The 16,985-nt window shown below is 44.0% G+C and overlaps 4 protein-coding genes across 6 annotated transcripts in view; 2 read left to right on the forward strand and 2 right to left on the reverse strand.

Annotated features, from left to right (window-relative positions):
• The window catches only part of LOC6505700 (pneumococcal serine-rich repeat protein), a 36,793-nt gene extending 32,679 nt beyond the window's left edge, over positions 1-4,114 (forward strand). For both annotated transcript variants that reach the window (XM_001964395.4, XM_014905277.3), the window contains exon 2: positions 564-4,114. In XM_001964395.4, coding sequence (XP_001964431.1) covers positions 564-3,305 — 2,742 coding nt within the window. In that variant the 3' untranslated portion in view covers positions 3,306-4,114. The remainder of the gene's footprint in view (positions 1-563) is intronic.
• Positions 4,115-6,020: 1,906 nt separating this feature from the next.
• On the reverse strand, positions 6,021-8,666 carry LOC6505819. The gene is made up of 8 exons (XM_001964394.4): positions 8,550-8,666; positions 8,048-8,487; positions 7,447-7,987; positions 7,301-7,390; positions 6,896-7,252; positions 6,597-6,835; positions 6,493-6,540; positions 6,021-6,435 (listed from the first exon to the last, which is right to left on the reverse strand). Exons 3-8 carry the CDS (start codon positions 7,639-7,641, stop codon positions 6,351-6,353), a joined length of 1,014 nt encoding a protein of 337 aa, XP_001964430.3. The 5' UTR covers positions 7,642-7,987; positions 8,048-8,487; positions 8,550-8,666; the 3' UTR covers positions 6,021-6,350.
• A 2,156-nt stretch (positions 8,667-10,822) lies between these two features.
• Positions 10,823-13,870, reverse strand: LOC116656582. The gene is made up of 4 exons (XM_044714202.1): positions 13,743-13,870; positions 12,733-12,918; positions 12,587-12,676; positions 10,823-11,017 (listed from the first exon to the last, which is right to left on the reverse strand). Exons 2-4 carry the CDS (start codon positions 12,814-12,816, stop codon positions 10,841-10,843), a joined length of 351 nt encoding a protein of 116 aa, XP_044570137.1. The 5' UTR covers positions 12,817-12,918; positions 13,743-13,870; the 3' UTR covers positions 10,823-10,840.
• Positions 13,871-14,563: 693 nt separating this feature from the next.
• The window catches only part of LOC6505701 (cadherin-87A), a 56,169-nt gene continuing 53,747 nt past the window's right edge, over positions 14,564-16,985 (forward strand). Inside the window, exons 1-2 of one of the 2 annotated variants that reach the window (XM_014905280.3) lie at positions 14,564-14,938; positions 15,866-16,119. The gene's annotated coding sequence lies outside the window, so the exon portion shown is untranslated. The remainder of the gene's footprint in view (positions 14,939-15,865; positions 16,120-16,985) is intronic. The other variant, XM_014905279.3, reaches the window with a different exon arrangement.

Here is a 16,985-nt window from a genome sequence, read left to right on the forward strand (position 1 = left end):
CAATGCCAGCCGTCGAGGAGGGTGACGGGGCGGCGAAGGGGAAGCAGAGAGGGAGTGGGTGGGCGAGTGGGGGTGGGCATGGGCAAGGGGATGAGGATGGGGATGAGGATGGGGAATGGGGATGGGGTGGTAGACTGCCAGACGGGCGGACAGGCAGACAGCCTCGACTTGGCTTGGCTGTTCTTGCTTTTCTGCCGCCTGGCATTTTCCATTTCATTTTCCTGCTGCTCGAGTGGGTGAAAAGCAGAATAGTGAAGGGCGGAGGGTCTGAGGGCCTGAGGGGTGGGTGGATGTTTTGGGTGGCGGAAAGTGGGAGTTCGAGTCCCTGCCCGACTTCCATTTTCCTGATAACTTTTTAGATGGCTGTGTCCTTTGTTGGGTCGTGCGAACTCTGAGGAAATTTATGATACTTTCTTTATGTGCTACACTCGAAAAATGTGAGAGGAGCTCTGAAGTTATGCATTTAGGAATATAGTTTCGACTTATCTCTAATTTTAGTTTACAGTGTACATGTAACTTTTCGACAGCAAATCACTAAAATGTATCCTTCCTTTCAATTGCAGGTGAATTCCGCCATGGGTCTTCAAGCAACAGCCGCCACGAAGCGGAAGCATGAGCTGACCTTTGACAGCAAGGATGCCAACACCACCTACACGGGCACCTGTGCCCCGCCCCCCGTCAAGGCCAACAAGTGGGCCATCAGCAACAACAACTACCTGGAGTCGCTCGAGCAGCAGCAACAGCAGTCGGAACCTGCAACAGCAGCAGCTATCGAGTCCAACAACAACCACATCGTAGTGGACGCCGCCATGGATGTGGCAACAACGAAGTCTCCTCTGGAGTCGAGTATTAGCAATGGTACGGAAGTTACTAGCCAGCTCAAGAGCCAAGCGGAGGTGCCCCTGCCTCCCACGGCGAGTGCGGCGATACCGGAGGACAGCATCGCCAAGCTGGAGGTTGTGGCGGCCTCTGCGCTGCCTTGCGAACCATGGGCGGGATCGGGATCGGTATCCGCTCCATCGGTGGCGTCGTCCTCGGAGCCCGTGGACTGCATCTCCAAGCTGCAAGCGGTGGCGGTGCCCAGCGATCCGTGGGGCAGCATTGCCACCCGTTCCACGCTGGCTACAACGCTTCTGAGCGCCGATGAACTGGACGACGATGACGACGACTTTGAGGACGACTATGAGGAGGAGGAGAGCATCATACCCACTTACTGTCCCATGAGATACCATCCCTTTGTGCCGCACCCGCACTCGCACCCTCATCAGCTGCCACCGCATCCCCTCCAGCAGCAACAGCAGCAGCAGCTCACCCAGCAGCAGCTCTCCCAGCAGCAACATCCTCAGCAGCAGCGGGGCTATGCACCCGGATACCCTGGCAGCCGCCAGCCCAACTACTACTCGGAGCCCTTCCCACAACAGAACTGCTCGCGTACGGGAGGACCGCAGCACATGACGCAGCAGGCACCGCCGACGCCCCAACAGGCGCGAGGATTTGCGCCGCCTCAGTGGGCCACGGCTGGAACGGGACCCAACCTGGCGAACCCCTCGGCTGCCGGACAGCAATTCTACGAGGCCACCAACGGAAGCAGCTATGTTCAGCCGGCGGCGCCGCAGCAAACCATCCGCTGTGCGGAAAACGGCAAGTCCTATTTGGATCTCGGCTGCAGCAGTGGCAATGCCGGATCCTCGACCACCGCCGGTGGACCGCCCAGCAGTCCGCCGCCCTCCTCGGCCCCCTCAGTCGCCCCCTTCGCCGGCCTGCCCCTGCACGGCTTGCCACTGAAGCGCTGTTGCGACGGCAGACCCGGAAGCTGGTGCAATGCCAACAGGAGTTGCTACAAGGACACGCGACTGAAGATACGCAACCTGTCCATGTTCAAGCTCTCCCGCTTTAGGCAAGTGTCCGAGCAGTCGCTCTACCGGTCGGTGTTGATCTGCAACACGCTGAAGCGGATCGACAGGGAGATCGAAGCGGAGGCCAAGGAGCTGCACCAAGCAGCGCAGCAACACCATCAGCAGGCGGCGGCCGCCGCCGCAGCCGCTGCAGCAGCGGCAGCTCAAGCAGCGCAATACCACCCGGCCTACCAGCAGCAACAGCAGCAACAGCAATCTCCGCCAGTGCCCCTGCATCCGCATCCTCAGCAGCAGCAACAGCAGCAAATGGACTATGCTCCTGTTCTCAACTGTGCCAGGTTGGCCAACATGGATCACTACCAGCAGCTCAGTTTCCAGTCCCAGCCCCAGCAGCAGCAACAGCAACAACAGCATCAGCAGCAGCATGGTTACCACGAGCGCCTGGAGCCCGCCTACAGGGGAGTGGCAGCGGCGCCAGGAGCGGGAGCGGGTGGAGCTGGATTCCCCACGCAGACCGCCAACTGTGATAATTCCGCAGGATCGAGCAGCGCTAGCAGCAATCCCTCATCGACAGCAGGAACTGCGGCCACGACCAGCAGTAGTTTGCACCCCTACGATCACTATCCCTTTCGGGAGTCGCAATCAGGACGAGCCACTCCCTTTCCCGCCTGTCCCACCACCACGGCCGCAGCAGCAGCAGCTACGGCGGCGGCAGCAGCTGCTGCAGTCACAGCAGCTTCAGTCACCCTGAGCAGCAGCAGCAGCAACACCACTCCCGCCAGCAGCAATTCCACTACCACTAGTAGTGGGAGCAGTGCCCCCATCAGTGGCACCACCTCCATGCCCTCCAGTTCCACCAGCAACAATTGTGACACCAGCGACTCCGGCTACGCGGACGACGACTCCACGCGATCCATCAACTGGAGCTCGGTGCTCAGCCTGAGCTCGCAGTCGGCGCTGGATCCGCTGAACAACAACGATCTGTTCAGCATACTGCCCGCGGCGGCCACTCCCACGGCGGTACCGGTCACGGTGGTTCCCTCCAGCAGCGGAGCCAGTTCGGCCTCCGCCTCCACCTTGGCTTTCAGCGGCAGCTTCACCACGGTGCAAGCGAGCAGTAACAGCAGCAGTGGATCCAGCAGCGGATCCAGCAGCTCCACCACGGCCACCTTCACCACCCTGTCGACCATCTCGTCCGCCACCCACTCCCTGACCTCGTCTTACGTGAGCAGCATCAGCTCGAATATTTCGGCGGGTGCCAATACCTGGGAGTACGGCTTCCTGGACATGGAGTTCGGACTGGGATCGGAGTTTACGGAACTGGTGCCCAGCTGCAAGCTCAGCTCCGAGGAGCTGTTCAAGAGTGGCCTCGGCGGACCGGTGGTGGCTGCCTCGCGGTTGCACGACAACGAGCTGGAGCAGCCGGCCCACATAATGGTCGGCAGTTAGTATCAGTTGTAGGTCGCGTCCGGGTCGCCTCCGGGCGTCCACTAGCAATTCCAAGCAGTATTGAGATAAACGCAGATGCAGATTGGGGGATGGGAGGGGAATAAATGCTCAGGTTGTGAACGTGCATGAAATTATCCTTAATCCGCTATCCTTATACCTCTCCCACCCCCAGACCTTGACCCCATGCCATTGTCCCCCGATATAAGCAATCCGATGGTGACACAAAATAATTGCAATTGAATGTGAAATGCGTAAGAAATTTTTAAGAGAACAACACATACAAATACAATGATAATGACAAATGAGCAAGCAAAACTATTAGCAAATTTTTGTAAGTGTAAATATTGTTAGTTTTTAAGGCAGAGCAGCGAAAACTCCTAGCCAAGTAAGTTTGAAACGGAAGCAAAAACAGAAAATCTATAAATTAGTGTAACTCTAGCTTTGTTAGTTGCAATTGTTGCAGTTTTTCGATTCCACACCACACAAGAACACAACAACAGCTACGTCAAAACGAACAGCCAACAAATTTAATTAAACATCCAGATCAATTAACAAAAAATTATGTTTTGGCAAAAGCAAGAGAGTTTAAACTTAAAGACGACGAAGCAAAACATGGCAGCAAAACAAAAATGATGAAAAATCGAAAAACGTTTACTATATTACTAGCCATAAGTATTATTATTTATATACAAAACCGCAAAACCAACAAAAGAACAACTTAAAACAAAGTTTTATAAAAGAAAAACAAAGAAAAAAATCACAAAAGAACAAAAAAATTTCAAAATGCAAGCAAATATAAATAATTTGTTTAAAAAAATTATCTCATCTTTTGTATAATTGGGGAAGAAACTTCAAATATATTTTCAGAAATTTTTCGCCCAAAGTAAAGTCTACCTTGGGCGGTTGTTCTAAAGGCGACAAGTCCTGGCCTCCAATTCTCTCAAAGACGCCTTCCGTTGGAGAAGCAGTTCAGAAGCTTGTTGAAAAGCAGTGATGGCGCCATCCGTCGAGGACACACTAGAAGTGTTTATTCGCCTAAAGCAGTTTACTATGATGGTGGTTTTGGAGCATGAACTATTTTAGAGCAGTTTACCGCGATGGGATGTCTTGTATAAAGCAGTTTAATATGCATTAATAGCGCCATCCGTCGAGGACACACTAGAAGAGTTTATTCGCGAAAGGCAGTTCACGATGATAGATCTTGTTTTAAAGTGTTATTCTATTGGAGAATTAACTGATTTTGAGCTGTGATGAGTTTACCGTGATGGGCTGTGTCTTGTATGAAGCAGTGTAAGATTTAGTGATGGCTCCATCTGTCGAGGACACACTAGAAGTGTTTATTCGCCTAAAGCAGTTCACCATGCTGGTTTTTTTTTGGAGTATGAACTGATTTTGAGCAGTTTACCGTGATTATCTATGTCTTTTATGAAGCAGTTTCATATGCGTTGATGGCGCCATCTTTCGTGGGCACACAAGAAGTGTATATTCGCGCAAAGCAGTTCACAATGATAGTTGCTGTTTTGAAGTGTTATTCTATTGGAGAATTAACTGCTTTTGAGCAGTTTACCGTGATGGGCTGTGTCTTGTATGAAGAAGTGTAAGATTTAGTGATGGCTCCATCTGTCGAGGACACACTAGAAGTGTTTGTTTGTCTAAAGCAGTTCACAATTGTGGTGTATCAGTCTGATATGCAATAATGGCGCCATCTATCGTGAGCTTACTGAACAGAACTTGCCTTCGGTTGGCAAAGCAGTTTAAAACCAAACTCATGCTTGTTAATGTGCAGTGATGGTGCCATCCGTCGGGGACTCAAGGAAGTGCATCTTCCTAACACAGCGAGAGAGAGCGGATAAAAAATTTTTATTAAATGACTTATATCTCTGTTAACTTGGCTAAAATTGGAGAACTTGGAGAAAAACCTGGCCACTTTTTTTTTATATTTTTTCGGCCGAGCTTAAAAACCTGGCCACTTTTTTTATATATTTTTTCGGCCGAACGCCGTCCATTTCCAACACTTTTTTTTTTTCAAATTTCCATTTGAAAAAGCCGGGAAAATCTCTGGAACGATGCCTCCGAAAGATGATAATCGTGGAACGTAACGGTCCCGGGCGGGCCTCCGCGGTTATAGGAGACAACGGGACGGGCGGTACGAGCAAGGGAAAGCTAACGGAGAAAGTGAAGGTCCTGTAACGCGATGGAATCAAGCCCACAGAGAAACCAAGGGACACCACGGGAAGTCAAGAGAATCCTGATCCAGGCGCTGGAGCGTATGCACAGTGAACCACCTGGAGTCAAAGGACGCCCAAACCTCTGGCCTACCGTAGATCCTGCGGGGCGTAGGCACGCAGGTGTTTGGAGGCGAGTGGCGAACGCGACCGGGGGCGTGTCCTGTACGTTAGGAAGGCCTTCGTGCCCTGATCCGGCCGCTAAGCAGCGAGGAGCATATCCTGCCGGCACTCGGTCTAGGATTAGGTGCCACGGCGAAATGGAAAATCCAGGCATGCCAAAGGCGACGACGAGGGAGCAGCAGCGACGGACAGGCAGCGGCAGCAGAAGACGACAAGCAGCAACACAGGCCCCGCAACCAGAGTCCGTGAGTCCGAACGAAGGGAACCGAGAGCCGTTTCGGCGCCAGGCACCAAGACCGCACGACCTGCCGGGCGCAAGCTTTGGGAGGGCGTGCGTATTGGCGGTCGGCTGAGCCAGACAGGGGATTTATTTGAAAAGAAGCATTGCACTGGATAATACTGGAAATACGGATTTACGGATTGCCACAAGTCCAACAAGTACAATGAAAACGCGTTTCTTCCTTCGGTGGGCATTGTGATGGGCAGCCAGAAGAAGTCGCCCGCCTCCTCGGACGAAATGCGGCAGTTGAAGCAGAAGAACTGCATGTGCAAAACTCCCGGAACCTGTTAAGCATTTCCACCCTACAGCCTCAAATCCTCAATGCCCAATCCTCATATAATATTTTTTATTTTTTATTATTTATTATTTATTTAAAAATATTTTAAAACATTTATCAACGTGTTTTTTTTTTTTTTTTTATTGGATAAAGCCAGGTGACTCCCAACTTATTTCATTAGACCCTCTTCTTGATGGCCCGTCGAGCCCTGCATTGCTATGGTGTCTAATATAAAATTCATAATTAATTAAATTACACATTTTTAAATGAAAGTAAACATACCTCTTTTCTCCTCGATCGTTTGGTCCTTGATCCTCCAATAAGTTATAACTGGAAATTAAAATTTATTAATATCTAATAATGTTAAAAATCGTTAAAAAACTTACACATCCACCAGGTTCTTGTGTTTTTTTTGTATTACCACTGTGGTAAGAGTTGCCATGAAGATGATGGCCTCCTCCACGTTCTCCAATTCCTTATACTTTTGAAACGCTTCGCTAGCAGCATCGTAGAGTGTCCCTCCAATGGATGAACCCATGCTCTCAAACAACTCTGAGTTCACCGATTCGATGCGTTCGGGAAAAGTTTTAAAAATATTTCTCAGGAAATATTGTATAGCTGAAAGCTAAAATAATAAATTTTAAAAATTATTTAAAATTATTTATTAATCTAGTAATTATCATACCTCGTTCTCATATCGAGCTTGTAATTGTTGGGGCACTGTCCTCTCCACTACCGTTTTGATGGATTTAATTTTATCCATATAAGTAGATTTTGAAAAAGAATGTTGCAACAGGTGTCCCAATATAAAATCAACGTGACCCAATGAATTTAATTTATCCACAAGGTGGCGCAGATCATAAATAACGGGAAGTCCCTGGCTCTTTAAAAAGTCGATTGCATCGCCATTAGATGCACATTTGTCTGCAACTGCCCCTGCTAAACGGCTATATAAAACGCCGTTAGCTTTAATGAGGTCAGTTGCATTTTTGACACCAACTTTAATTGCTAAAGAACCTATTTGTTCGTGGCCAGAAGTCATCTAAAAAAAAAACATAAAAAATGCGAAAAATCTACAAAATTTACTCACTGTTTTCAAATAAATTATTTGAAAATGTCCTTTTAAATTCGAAATTCCCACGCAAAACACCTTCCATTTTGCATATCGTGATGGTGCATTCTAAAAAAGGTATGATAGTTAATAATAGTTCGTTCATTAAAATGTGAATAACTTACGTCAATGTCCTTTAAATGGAACTCATCAAATATCAAAAATAAGGGCTCCTCCTTATTAAGGAAAAATCTAATATTGCTTCCCATAACCGAAATTCCGTTTTTATAAGTAGAGCTCCGACTCTCTACCCACTCCAGAAATTTTTCAGAGAATTCCATATTTTGGAATGTCGTCAAACTGGTTATTTTATGAATCATCCTTTCTGAAATTATAAATCAATGAAAATAATATTAATGTGGGCAATAGAGGTGGAGAAACATCGATGTTCGCGGACATCGATGTTTTCGATGTTTTTGGGGCAAAACATCGATGAAACATCGATGTTTAAAAGAAAAAAAATTTTTTTTATCACAGTCAAATTTTATTTATATGTTTGTTTTTGTTTAAAAACAAAAGTTTGTCGACGACCGAAGATGAAAGTCTGGTGCGACGGTCGGATATCAGTTGTCCTGCTTTGCTGAATACACGTTCTGATTCACACGATGAAGCGGGAACGCAAAAATACTTTTTAGACAAGATTTTAAAAGCTTCTTCGGTAGACATCTGAAATAAGATAAATTGTTATATTTTAAGAACAAAAGGTCTTAATTAAAACATTCTTACCTCCCAATACGCAAGTGGCTCGCACTTTTCGGGCTGGTTCTCTTTTTCCACATGTTGTCGCAACAGGACAATAGCATCGGCCCGGAATGATTGAACTTTTGCATCCAATTTTGATTTCATGAAAGAAAATCGTGTGGGTTCTTCTGTTGGTGGTGCTGGTTGCTGTCGAGGAATGGACACAAGGGTGGAGTTTAGCTCGTCCTGCAAAGCTTTAGCCGCTTCTTCTGAGTTGGTTTGGCTGAGAAAACCCTGTTTTTTAAAACGAGGGTCAAGAATGGTGGCTATACGTGGAATGGTTCTACCCTCATATGGCAATAATCTCTCACGCAAGCAAGTCTTGATATATCCCAAAGCAATAGTTCCTTCAGTTGTTTTGAGTTTACAATCCAGACCAGAAATTTTGTGGAAAAGCTCGCATATAACTGGGATGATAATTGAAACTGATACGGTGGTGTTAGTAATTAGTAATTTATCAGAAATAACTTAATTTAAATCTACTTACAATTTTCACGTCTTCCCTGCTTGATGCTCGTTAGAGATGATAAACATCGATGTTGGCTTGCCAAACATCGATGTCAACGATGTTTTCAAAACATCGATGACATCGATGTTAACATCGATGTTTCTCCACCTCTAGTGGGCAAGGACAACGGTGCACTGGTAATCATAGTCCCCAAGAAGGACGCCGAGGACAAGAAGGGGAGTGGGGCGATGCTCGTGTCAGGCTCACACTATTCCCTCAGTCCAATCCTGTGCAGCCTGTTCGGGTCGGAGGTTTTGCTGCTTGAACTCCTGCAGCTACCATGAGTTGGCCGACTATATAACCACCTCAATAACCACCTTCCACCAAAGCTCCTCGGAGATCGAGTCATCATTGGAGCCATTCTCAATGACCCCAATGATGGTCCTGTGTCTGCCCTGGCGGATCCAGAAACGACCGACTTGAACTCCCTTGTATTTCACTTTTACTTTTACTCACCTTTTTATTTTAATTTAATTTTTTAATTTCACGGATTGTTTCTTGTTTTAATCACTCAATTTTCCAATTTGTGTCAAATGTCAAATAAAAGAAAGAGATGATAAGAGCGAGAGAGAGATACTCAACTTTCTCTTTCTTGCAACTTTTTTTTTGAGCTTTTCCTCAATTTTCCTGGGTATGCTCGAATTTTCAATCATGTTAAATTATAATAAAAAATTTTACAAAGCAAAATTGTTAGCGTATTTTCATTTATTTTTCGATAAGTTTAAAAATGTACATTATCTTTGGAAAATATATTTTAGAGGGTATTCTAACAATTCTTCAATGTAATCATGAATGAACTCCCAAAAGGAATTGAAAAAGAATGGCAGTTGATTTTTCATTTAAGAAATCAAGTGATTTCAATTTAGACCCCAGCATCAACCAAGCAATTTGGAATTTATTTTAGCCCAACAAAAGCAAAAATGAATTTTTATTTCGTAAGTAAAGTGCAACGCAGTTAAGGAGACATCTCCGACCCTATAAAGTATATATATTCTTGATCAGGATCACCTCCTGAGTCGATATAAGTCGATTTCATTCCTTATCAACTTTGGCTCCGCCCGATGTTAGCTTTCCTTTCTTATTTGATACTTTTTTTATTAATTTTTTTAGGGAAATAATTTTTATTATGGAGTTGGATCTGCTCCACAGCAAATGAACCAAACAAATTTGCAAGAAGCTGCCCGTCTGTTGGCAGATGTATTTAGGTGGTCAGGTGCAGCAGCAGTAGCAGCAGCAGCACCATCAGCACCACCAACACCAGAGAGAAGGATAATATACCATCACATGCACCATCACAATATGCGAAAAGGAAGGTATTTTGCGCGGGAGTTTCAAATTTAAAAGGACATTTTCAAATTATTTACTTGAAAACAGTTTTGTAAAGTAAATGATGTAAATTTTATGTATTTTTTAATGTTTTTTTTCAGATGACTCTGGCCATGAAAAAATTGGTTCTTCAGAAATACAAGATGGTGTCAAAAATGCAATTGACCTCATTAAAGCTGACGGCGTGTTATATAGCCGTTTAGCGCTGTGAAGGAACACACACACTATATACAACAAAACTTTCGTAAAATGTGGCATTTAACCCACTTCTGCGAAGGAACAGACACTCCAATTTTATGTATAACACAAGAGATATATTGTAACTCACACCTTCCTTATGTCCAGGCACCCACCCAACATTTAATTATTGTCCTTTTCGCGGAAAGATTGTAAATAAAACTACTACTGAATTATAAAAAAAAAAAATATAGCCGTTTAGCAGGGGCAGTTGCAGACAAATGTGCATCTAATGGCGATGCAATCTATTTATTAAGAAGCCAGGGACTGCCTGTCATTTCCGATCTACGATCAATGGGTCACGTCGACATTATCATCTGCTTAAACAATTTGTATCGAAATCAACATTACAAGCTCGATATGAGAACGAGGTATGAATAACTAGAATAATAAATAATTTTAAATAATTTTTTATACAATACTATACAATATTTTCTGAGCAACAAAAAACAATTTTCTCAACAATAAAGTTAAAAAAGCCAAAAAAATATTCACCTATATAACAAAAAAAAAAAAATTGTGTTTCTAATATTTTTTTGGGGGGACTTTTAAATATTATTAAAAATTCTAAATATTTAACGTGTATTATTATTAAATATTTATTTATATTAATTAAGGCCACTTTAAATTCCCATTCCTATTTGCGTTGGCAGAAAAGCGATAATTATATAAAAAATTAATGATAATTATTTATTTTCATAAATATTTTATTCATTGTCGTCTTCAAACAAATTTTGCAAAAGGTTGTCATTAAACTGTTGTCGCATGTTTACAACTTCCTTCTCGCGCTTTTCAAACTTCGCCTTCTTACGCTCCAAGTCACTTTCGCATTTTCGCAGCTCTTTGTAATCTATTATTCTCAGGAAGCATTCAATACTGCGAAGCTGAAATTATATAATTTTTATTAATATATTAGTATAAATTATTTAAAAAAAACGTAATTCGTCTTCATATCTTCCCTTTAAATCTGAGGGAACATCCGCTCCCACAACACTCCAGGACATTTTTAAAATTTCCTGGATATTGGGCTCAGTGTAGAGGCAACAGAATATTTGGTCAATATATCTGCTCCTCTGTATAGTGTCTTTAAAATGGCGCAAATCATACAGAAACGGTTTTTTTTTTAAATTTCAATTTAAGATCTGTCCACAGTAATGTATGGTAAAAAAATATGGGTTGATACTCTTTTTTTTTACCAAACAAATAACTTTACAATATGGAAAGATTCAAACTGAAAATGAACTTCGGAATACGTTCCGACTTCATTTGTACTCTCCTTCTCTTGTATCTCCACCTATTTTTTTCGGTATTCTGCATGGAATACATTTGAAACAAATGGTTTCTCCACTGTAAAATCTAATGTCGTTCCCCTTTGCAGTTTTTCCTATGAAAGGGCAAAGATTGCACGGAAACGTTTTTGGTATGTCGAGGCATGTCTCCATATGCTCCTGACACTCCCACTTTGTTTTGAATTTAGCATTTAGCACTGAGTTGGAGTGCATATGAAAATTCGTGGGTCAACACCGTCGTCTCTCGGACCTTCTGGAATCATCCATGTATTGGAGTTAGCTTTTTTAAAAACTTTTTTTTTGGGGGGTGGTGACGGTGATCAGAATGACGGGGTCGAGGTTCGGCTTGAAGCTGCTGGGGTTGGTGGTGGTGCTGCTGCTGCACCTGACCACCTAAATGCAGCTGGGGGTGGTACTGCTGACCAGGCAAGAGTTGCTGCCTTCTGACAGAAGCAGCTTCTTGCAGACTTTTACTTTTAGTTTGCTGTAGAGCAGTACCAGCGCCATAAAAAATTGATGTCCCTAAAAAAATCGTCACTCGGGTGGGAATTGCCTTTAACATACGGCTGCGATGGGGCGACCCGCCTCTAGAACACAAGCCAAAAGTGTTTAAGCGTGCATGTATGTATGTTTTATTCTGGTGGAAGTACAAATTAGAGACAAAAGAGTGATCCTAATCAAGATATCTTACCGCAGTAGACCCTCCCACACTCCATGGCTTTCGACGACAAACTCATCACGAGCGCGCTATTATTATCTAGTGTGCCCAAACTCTTCATGAGGGCACAATACCAAATTCCAATATCAAACACAAAATACTAAACTATCTTTAATCTTATTCATATATGTTGACTTCGATACGCATTCTTGAAGCAGGTGTCGCAAAATAATGTCGACGTGACCCATTCAATTCAACTTATCCACAAGGTGGCAGAGATCGTAGATGACAGGAAGTCCTTAGCTCTTAAAAAAATCGATTTCATAGCCATTAGATGCACATTTGTCAGCAACTGCCCCTGCTAAACGGCTATATAACACGCCGTCAGCTTTAATGAGGTCAGTTGCATTTTTGGCACCATCTTTTATTTCTAATGAACCTATTTATTCATGGCCAGAAGTCATCTAAAAAAAAAAAAACATGAAAAATTTACATAATTTACTCACTGTTTCCAAGTAAATTATTTGAAAATGTCCTTTCAAATTGGAAACTCCCGCGCAAAACACCTTCCATTTTGCATATTGTGATGGTGCATTCTAAAAAAGGTATATTAGTTAATAATAGTTCATTCATTAAAATGTGAATAACTTACGTCAATGTCTTTTAAATGAAACTCATTGAATATTAAAAATAAGGGCTCGTCCTTATTAAGGAAAAATCGAATGTTACTTCCCATTACCGAAATTCCTCTGACTCTCTACCCACTCAATATATTTATCGGAGAATTCCATGTTTCGGAATGTGGTCAAACTGCTTATTTTATCGAAGTTCATCCTTTCTGAAATGATAAATTATTCCATGAAAATAATATTTAAAACACGAAAAGAAAGCTAACTTCGGGTGGAGTCGAAAATATCAAATCAAATAACACAGGCCATCAAATTTCCAATTTTTTTTTCCTCCATGAAAAATTTAAACTTAACGAAAGTCATGTAATTATCACTACTTATCCGTTGGACGGATAACCTCCATGTCTTTATATAGCATACGTTGGGGCTGTATTTAAGAGGATCTTTTTCTGGCGAGAGGCGACATGATCGCAGAGCATGTTCTAAGGGGGCCGCCTGGGCCATCTATAGCTGCGGCTAGATGGTCTTTGTTACTGAAATTTGGTAGCAAGAATATATTAAGGTCTAGCAAGGAGTCCTCCTCCATTTCGACGCTTGGAAGTCCTTGATCTTCACTTAGGTGTGAAGTTACTCTTCTCCGAGGAGTACCCTTCCAGAATGTCCTCCTCTACATTCGACACTCATTCGGGGCCTCCTCTTCGATCGGTTCCTACAAGTCTGGCTCCAATTTTATGCTTTCAGACTTGCTTCTCGCATCCGACTTGTAGATTCTTGTCGTAACGTGCTCGAAACCTTACTAACTTCGGTTGCCGTCACCTTCCAGGAGCTTAACGGTATCCTCGTTAAGTGTAAGGACCACCTGTCGCCATAGTCCCAGATATAAGCGATATATCAAAAGTTCCGTCATCTCTATCTCTATAAAAGTTCCGAGCTATCTCCACGTGCAATATAAAAAGGATCAAATGAGCCAATTTTGAAAAATAATTTTTTTTCTTAAAAAAAAAATTTATTTTCAGTGTATTTTTTTTTGTACCATCGCATCGCTCAATTAGTTCCTGGCCCGACATATAAGGAGCAGTAGTAAGCAAATATAGATATTTTTTATCGAAAGTGTCGATTACACAGGCCAACAGCAAAAAATCTCCACGCATAATTTTACCTGCTCCATAACCTTTAGGCTCCCCTGAACCAAAGACCAGCGGTACACCTAAGAGAAGAAATTGATCAAATTTTACCATATATTGAATTATGTAGACCGTGTAATGGCGATGACCATCATTGTTTCTAGTACATATCATTTTTGAAATGTATGCGCCCAACTAAAATTAAAAAATGGCATCTAGCAGTTACCATATCTTTGGAATACTCATCCAAAGATGAAATCTCAGATTTTCTAATTTTTGGTCTTCTATGATTTTTTCCAAAATATTTTCCTATGGAAGATTTTTATATTCTTATTGAAATCAGTAGATGACAACATGTTAGTTCTGGACTTTGGTTCAGGGGAGCGCAAAGGTTATGGAAGAGATGAAATTATGTGTGGAGATTTTTTGCTGTTGGTCTGTGTAATTTAAACTCCTAAATTAACAAACAAATTTTGGGAGGAAAAAGGAGGACTAAAACTCCCTAACTAATGGTAGACGATATAGTGTGACCATTTACTTCATTGGGGCATAATACCAGACATATAAAAGAATACTAATATTCGTCACAAATAAATAATAGAGAAATAAAAAAGTGAGAAGAAAAATGTGCATCTATCTATTTTTTAGGTATACAGAGAACATAAGTTCATCAAAGATCAATTTAAACCACAATATGCACCGTTAGCATCTATTTATCTGAAGGTCCGGCAGCTCGGCTTCTTAATTCCACGGTCTGGCAGCCTACACTAGCACTTGTTGCACTACAGCTGTTCTTTGCCACTCGTCGTCGCTCGGTTTTCGTGTTTTGCTTCGTTGGGGCCGGATTATTTTCCTTTGGGGCCGTTGGGCCGCATAGTTTGTCTTTCATTCGATTCGTGGCGTCCGGACGCGTCGCTGCCGTTGTAAAGTTGCGTCGGCGGTGCGACATCGTGTTTACGTGGTGTAAACGAGTGCGATAGTGTTGGTGTTTGTTCTCAGCGGGAGTTTCGAAATACCGCATTGTTTAATTACACCAGCGGCGGCTAATTTCGATGCTAACAGAAGCAGTGTGTGAATGAAATTATGCTAAAATAGATAGTCGAAGGTAAAAAGCATCAGAACAGGAAGGCGGGGAGAAGCTGTTCTGCTGCGCCGACGCGACCGCGCTGCAACTGTGTGTTGTGCGAGTGTGTTGGTGTAGTGGTCTGTCTGGTTTTTTTTTTTCGTTTTTGGGCACTGGTGCTTGTGTGTATGTGTTTGTGTGTGTTTGCGAAGCAACAATTTAATTGCTATTGAGTTTAAAAAGCAGTTCAATTGCAAACAATAACAAATATGTAATTTGCCCCGATTGCATTTGCATTGGTGCGTAATTAAATTTTTTAGCCACAATCAAGCGCAGCCACTCTGCCACACGCACACAAACAACTGTTGCTGCTGTAATGGTATAATGGCGTAATCGTAATCTTTGTGCCCTCTCTTTAATGATTTAATTAAAAGCGTGAATTGAAAGCCGAAATTCAATTTGTCCGCTTGACTCTATGGTCCGTGTGGGTGGCTTTTCGCTGACATTGAAATGTGCCGTAGTTTGTTTTTTTTACCGCTGCACTCACACACACGCACGCACACAATTACAAAGCAATTAAGTACGTGCGTCGCGTGCCGTTTTGGATTTTCCTTTGGGCGGAAAGCGTTCTGATCGTTCATATTTCTGCACTTTGCATTTTGCACACCAGCCTCCGTCAGGCCGCGACGGAATAAAAGTGCCAAGCCGAACCAAACCAACCAGTTGACCGTGATAATCGTGCGGATTTTGATTTTGATGTGCGAGCATAAATTCGCAGATACAGCAGCCGAATTACTGCGAACGATTGAATTGCTGAAATAGTTGCGGTTGTGTGCGTATGCCACCTCTCTACTATTCCTATGTGTGTGTGTGTGTGTGTTTGCCCTTCGTCAATGAATAACGGCAGTTTTCGAGGTGCGAAGTCGAAGAAGAGCAAACAACAACTACAAATTGCCTCACCTTTGTCAGCAGCAACAACAACAACAACAACAACAAGAGGAGAAAAAAATTAAATAAAAAGAGCAAAGCCGGCATTGGAGAAGCCGAAAATAAGAGGAGAAACAAGCCAATAAAAACAAGACGCAACTGCGGAGTCAGCAGAGCCCTGGTGGCCACATTCCAGCCAGCCAGCCAGCCATCCAGCCGTCAGATCGCCCGGCGGACAGCCTCCAAGCCCGGGTCACAGAAGCTCTGACTTCACCCCCAGAAGCCAGCACAGAAAGGTGAGTCAAAGATACAGTGAGCCAAGGCTAACAGCTACACCTGTTGAAGGCCCCTAGAGGGGCAGTAATTATGTAACTCGAGGAAGTGTGTTGGTGTTTTGTGATAATGGGGATTAGCTTCCCTGTTCAGTTGATATTTTCCCATCAGATCTCGAGATTGAAGAGCAATTTCCACTGTAAGCGAAGGGGAAGCGCAATTTTCCGCTGCTGTTCTTCTCTAGAGGAGGCTGCTGCTCCTTTCTCCGCCGGCGTGCTGGCGTTGCCCCCCAACCACATGCCACGCCTTCCGCTGCCAAGCGGGCCATGTGAAAACATTTTTGCGTAGAAATTACATATTGTTTCGTTTTCACATCCCAGGCTACCAAGCGCCAAGCTACCCGGCCACCCTGCCCCCAAACAGCCAACCAGCCAGCTGGCAAGTACCTTGGTTACATGGCTGCCAACCCCTTCCCCTCTTCCGGGCCTCTCGCATTTTTATGGGTCGTCATCCATCGTTGTTCTGCCAGTGAGTCCCCCACTTGAGCCCCCGCCCCTCGCTAACAGGGCATCGCTTTCTGCTCATCAAAGCACAAAAATATCCAAAGGCGGCTGCCTCAATTATGTTAATTATGAATTGCCTCGCCCTCCGCCCCGTTCCGCCCTCCGCCCGTTGTTAGTATCTCTTCCAGTGCGCGTTTTTGTATGGGAACCTGAGGGGGCCCCGGCTACGTGGTGGATTAAGTCGGGAGAGCAAGAGCAAGTCAAGCGGGTAAGTGGGCTTTTGGGCTGGCACCTGGCGAGGTCGTCGCCGTAACCCAGATTCGGGCGCTTTTTCGCAAGCCTGATTTGGCCACTGCCGAAAATTGATTCATCTCCGTCCATCTGGC

The sequence above is a fragment of the Drosophila ananassae genome, chromosome 2L (assembly GCF_017639315.1).
Source record: "Drosophila ananassae strain 14024-0371.13 chromosome 2L, ASM1763931v2, whole genome shotgun sequence".
NCBI classification, from domain to species: domain Eukaryota; kingdom Metazoa; phylum Arthropoda; class Insecta; order Diptera; family Drosophilidae; genus Drosophila; species Drosophila ananassae.

Excerpts from the sequence above, each read along its gene's own strand:
- LOC6505819 (XM_001964394.4), bottom strand. The coding sequence starts at position 7,641 with ATGATTCATAAAATAACCAGTTTGACGACATTCCAAAATATGGAATTC. Across the intron at positions 6,836-6,895 it reads AAGCTCGATATGAGAACGAG|CTTTCAGCTATACAATATTT; the intron begins GTATGATAATTA and ends TTATTATTTTAG. Across the intron at positions 6,436-6,492 it reads AACGATCGAGGAGAAAAGAG|ACACCATAGCAATGCAGGGC; the intron begins GTATGTTTACTT and ends ATTTTATATTAG.
- LOC116656582 (XM_044714202.1), bottom strand. The coding sequence starts at position 12,816 with ATGGGAAGTAACATTCGATTTTTCCTTAATAAGGACGAGCCCTTATTT. Across the intron at positions 12,677-12,732 it reads TTCATTTAAAAGACATTGAC|AATGCACCATCACAATATGC; the intron begins GTAAGTTATTCA and ends TACCTTTTTTAG. Across the intron at positions 11,018-12,586 it reads AAATAATTTACTTGGAAACA|CTTCGCAGTATTGAATGCTT; the intron begins GTGAGTAAATTA and ends ATATAATTTCAG.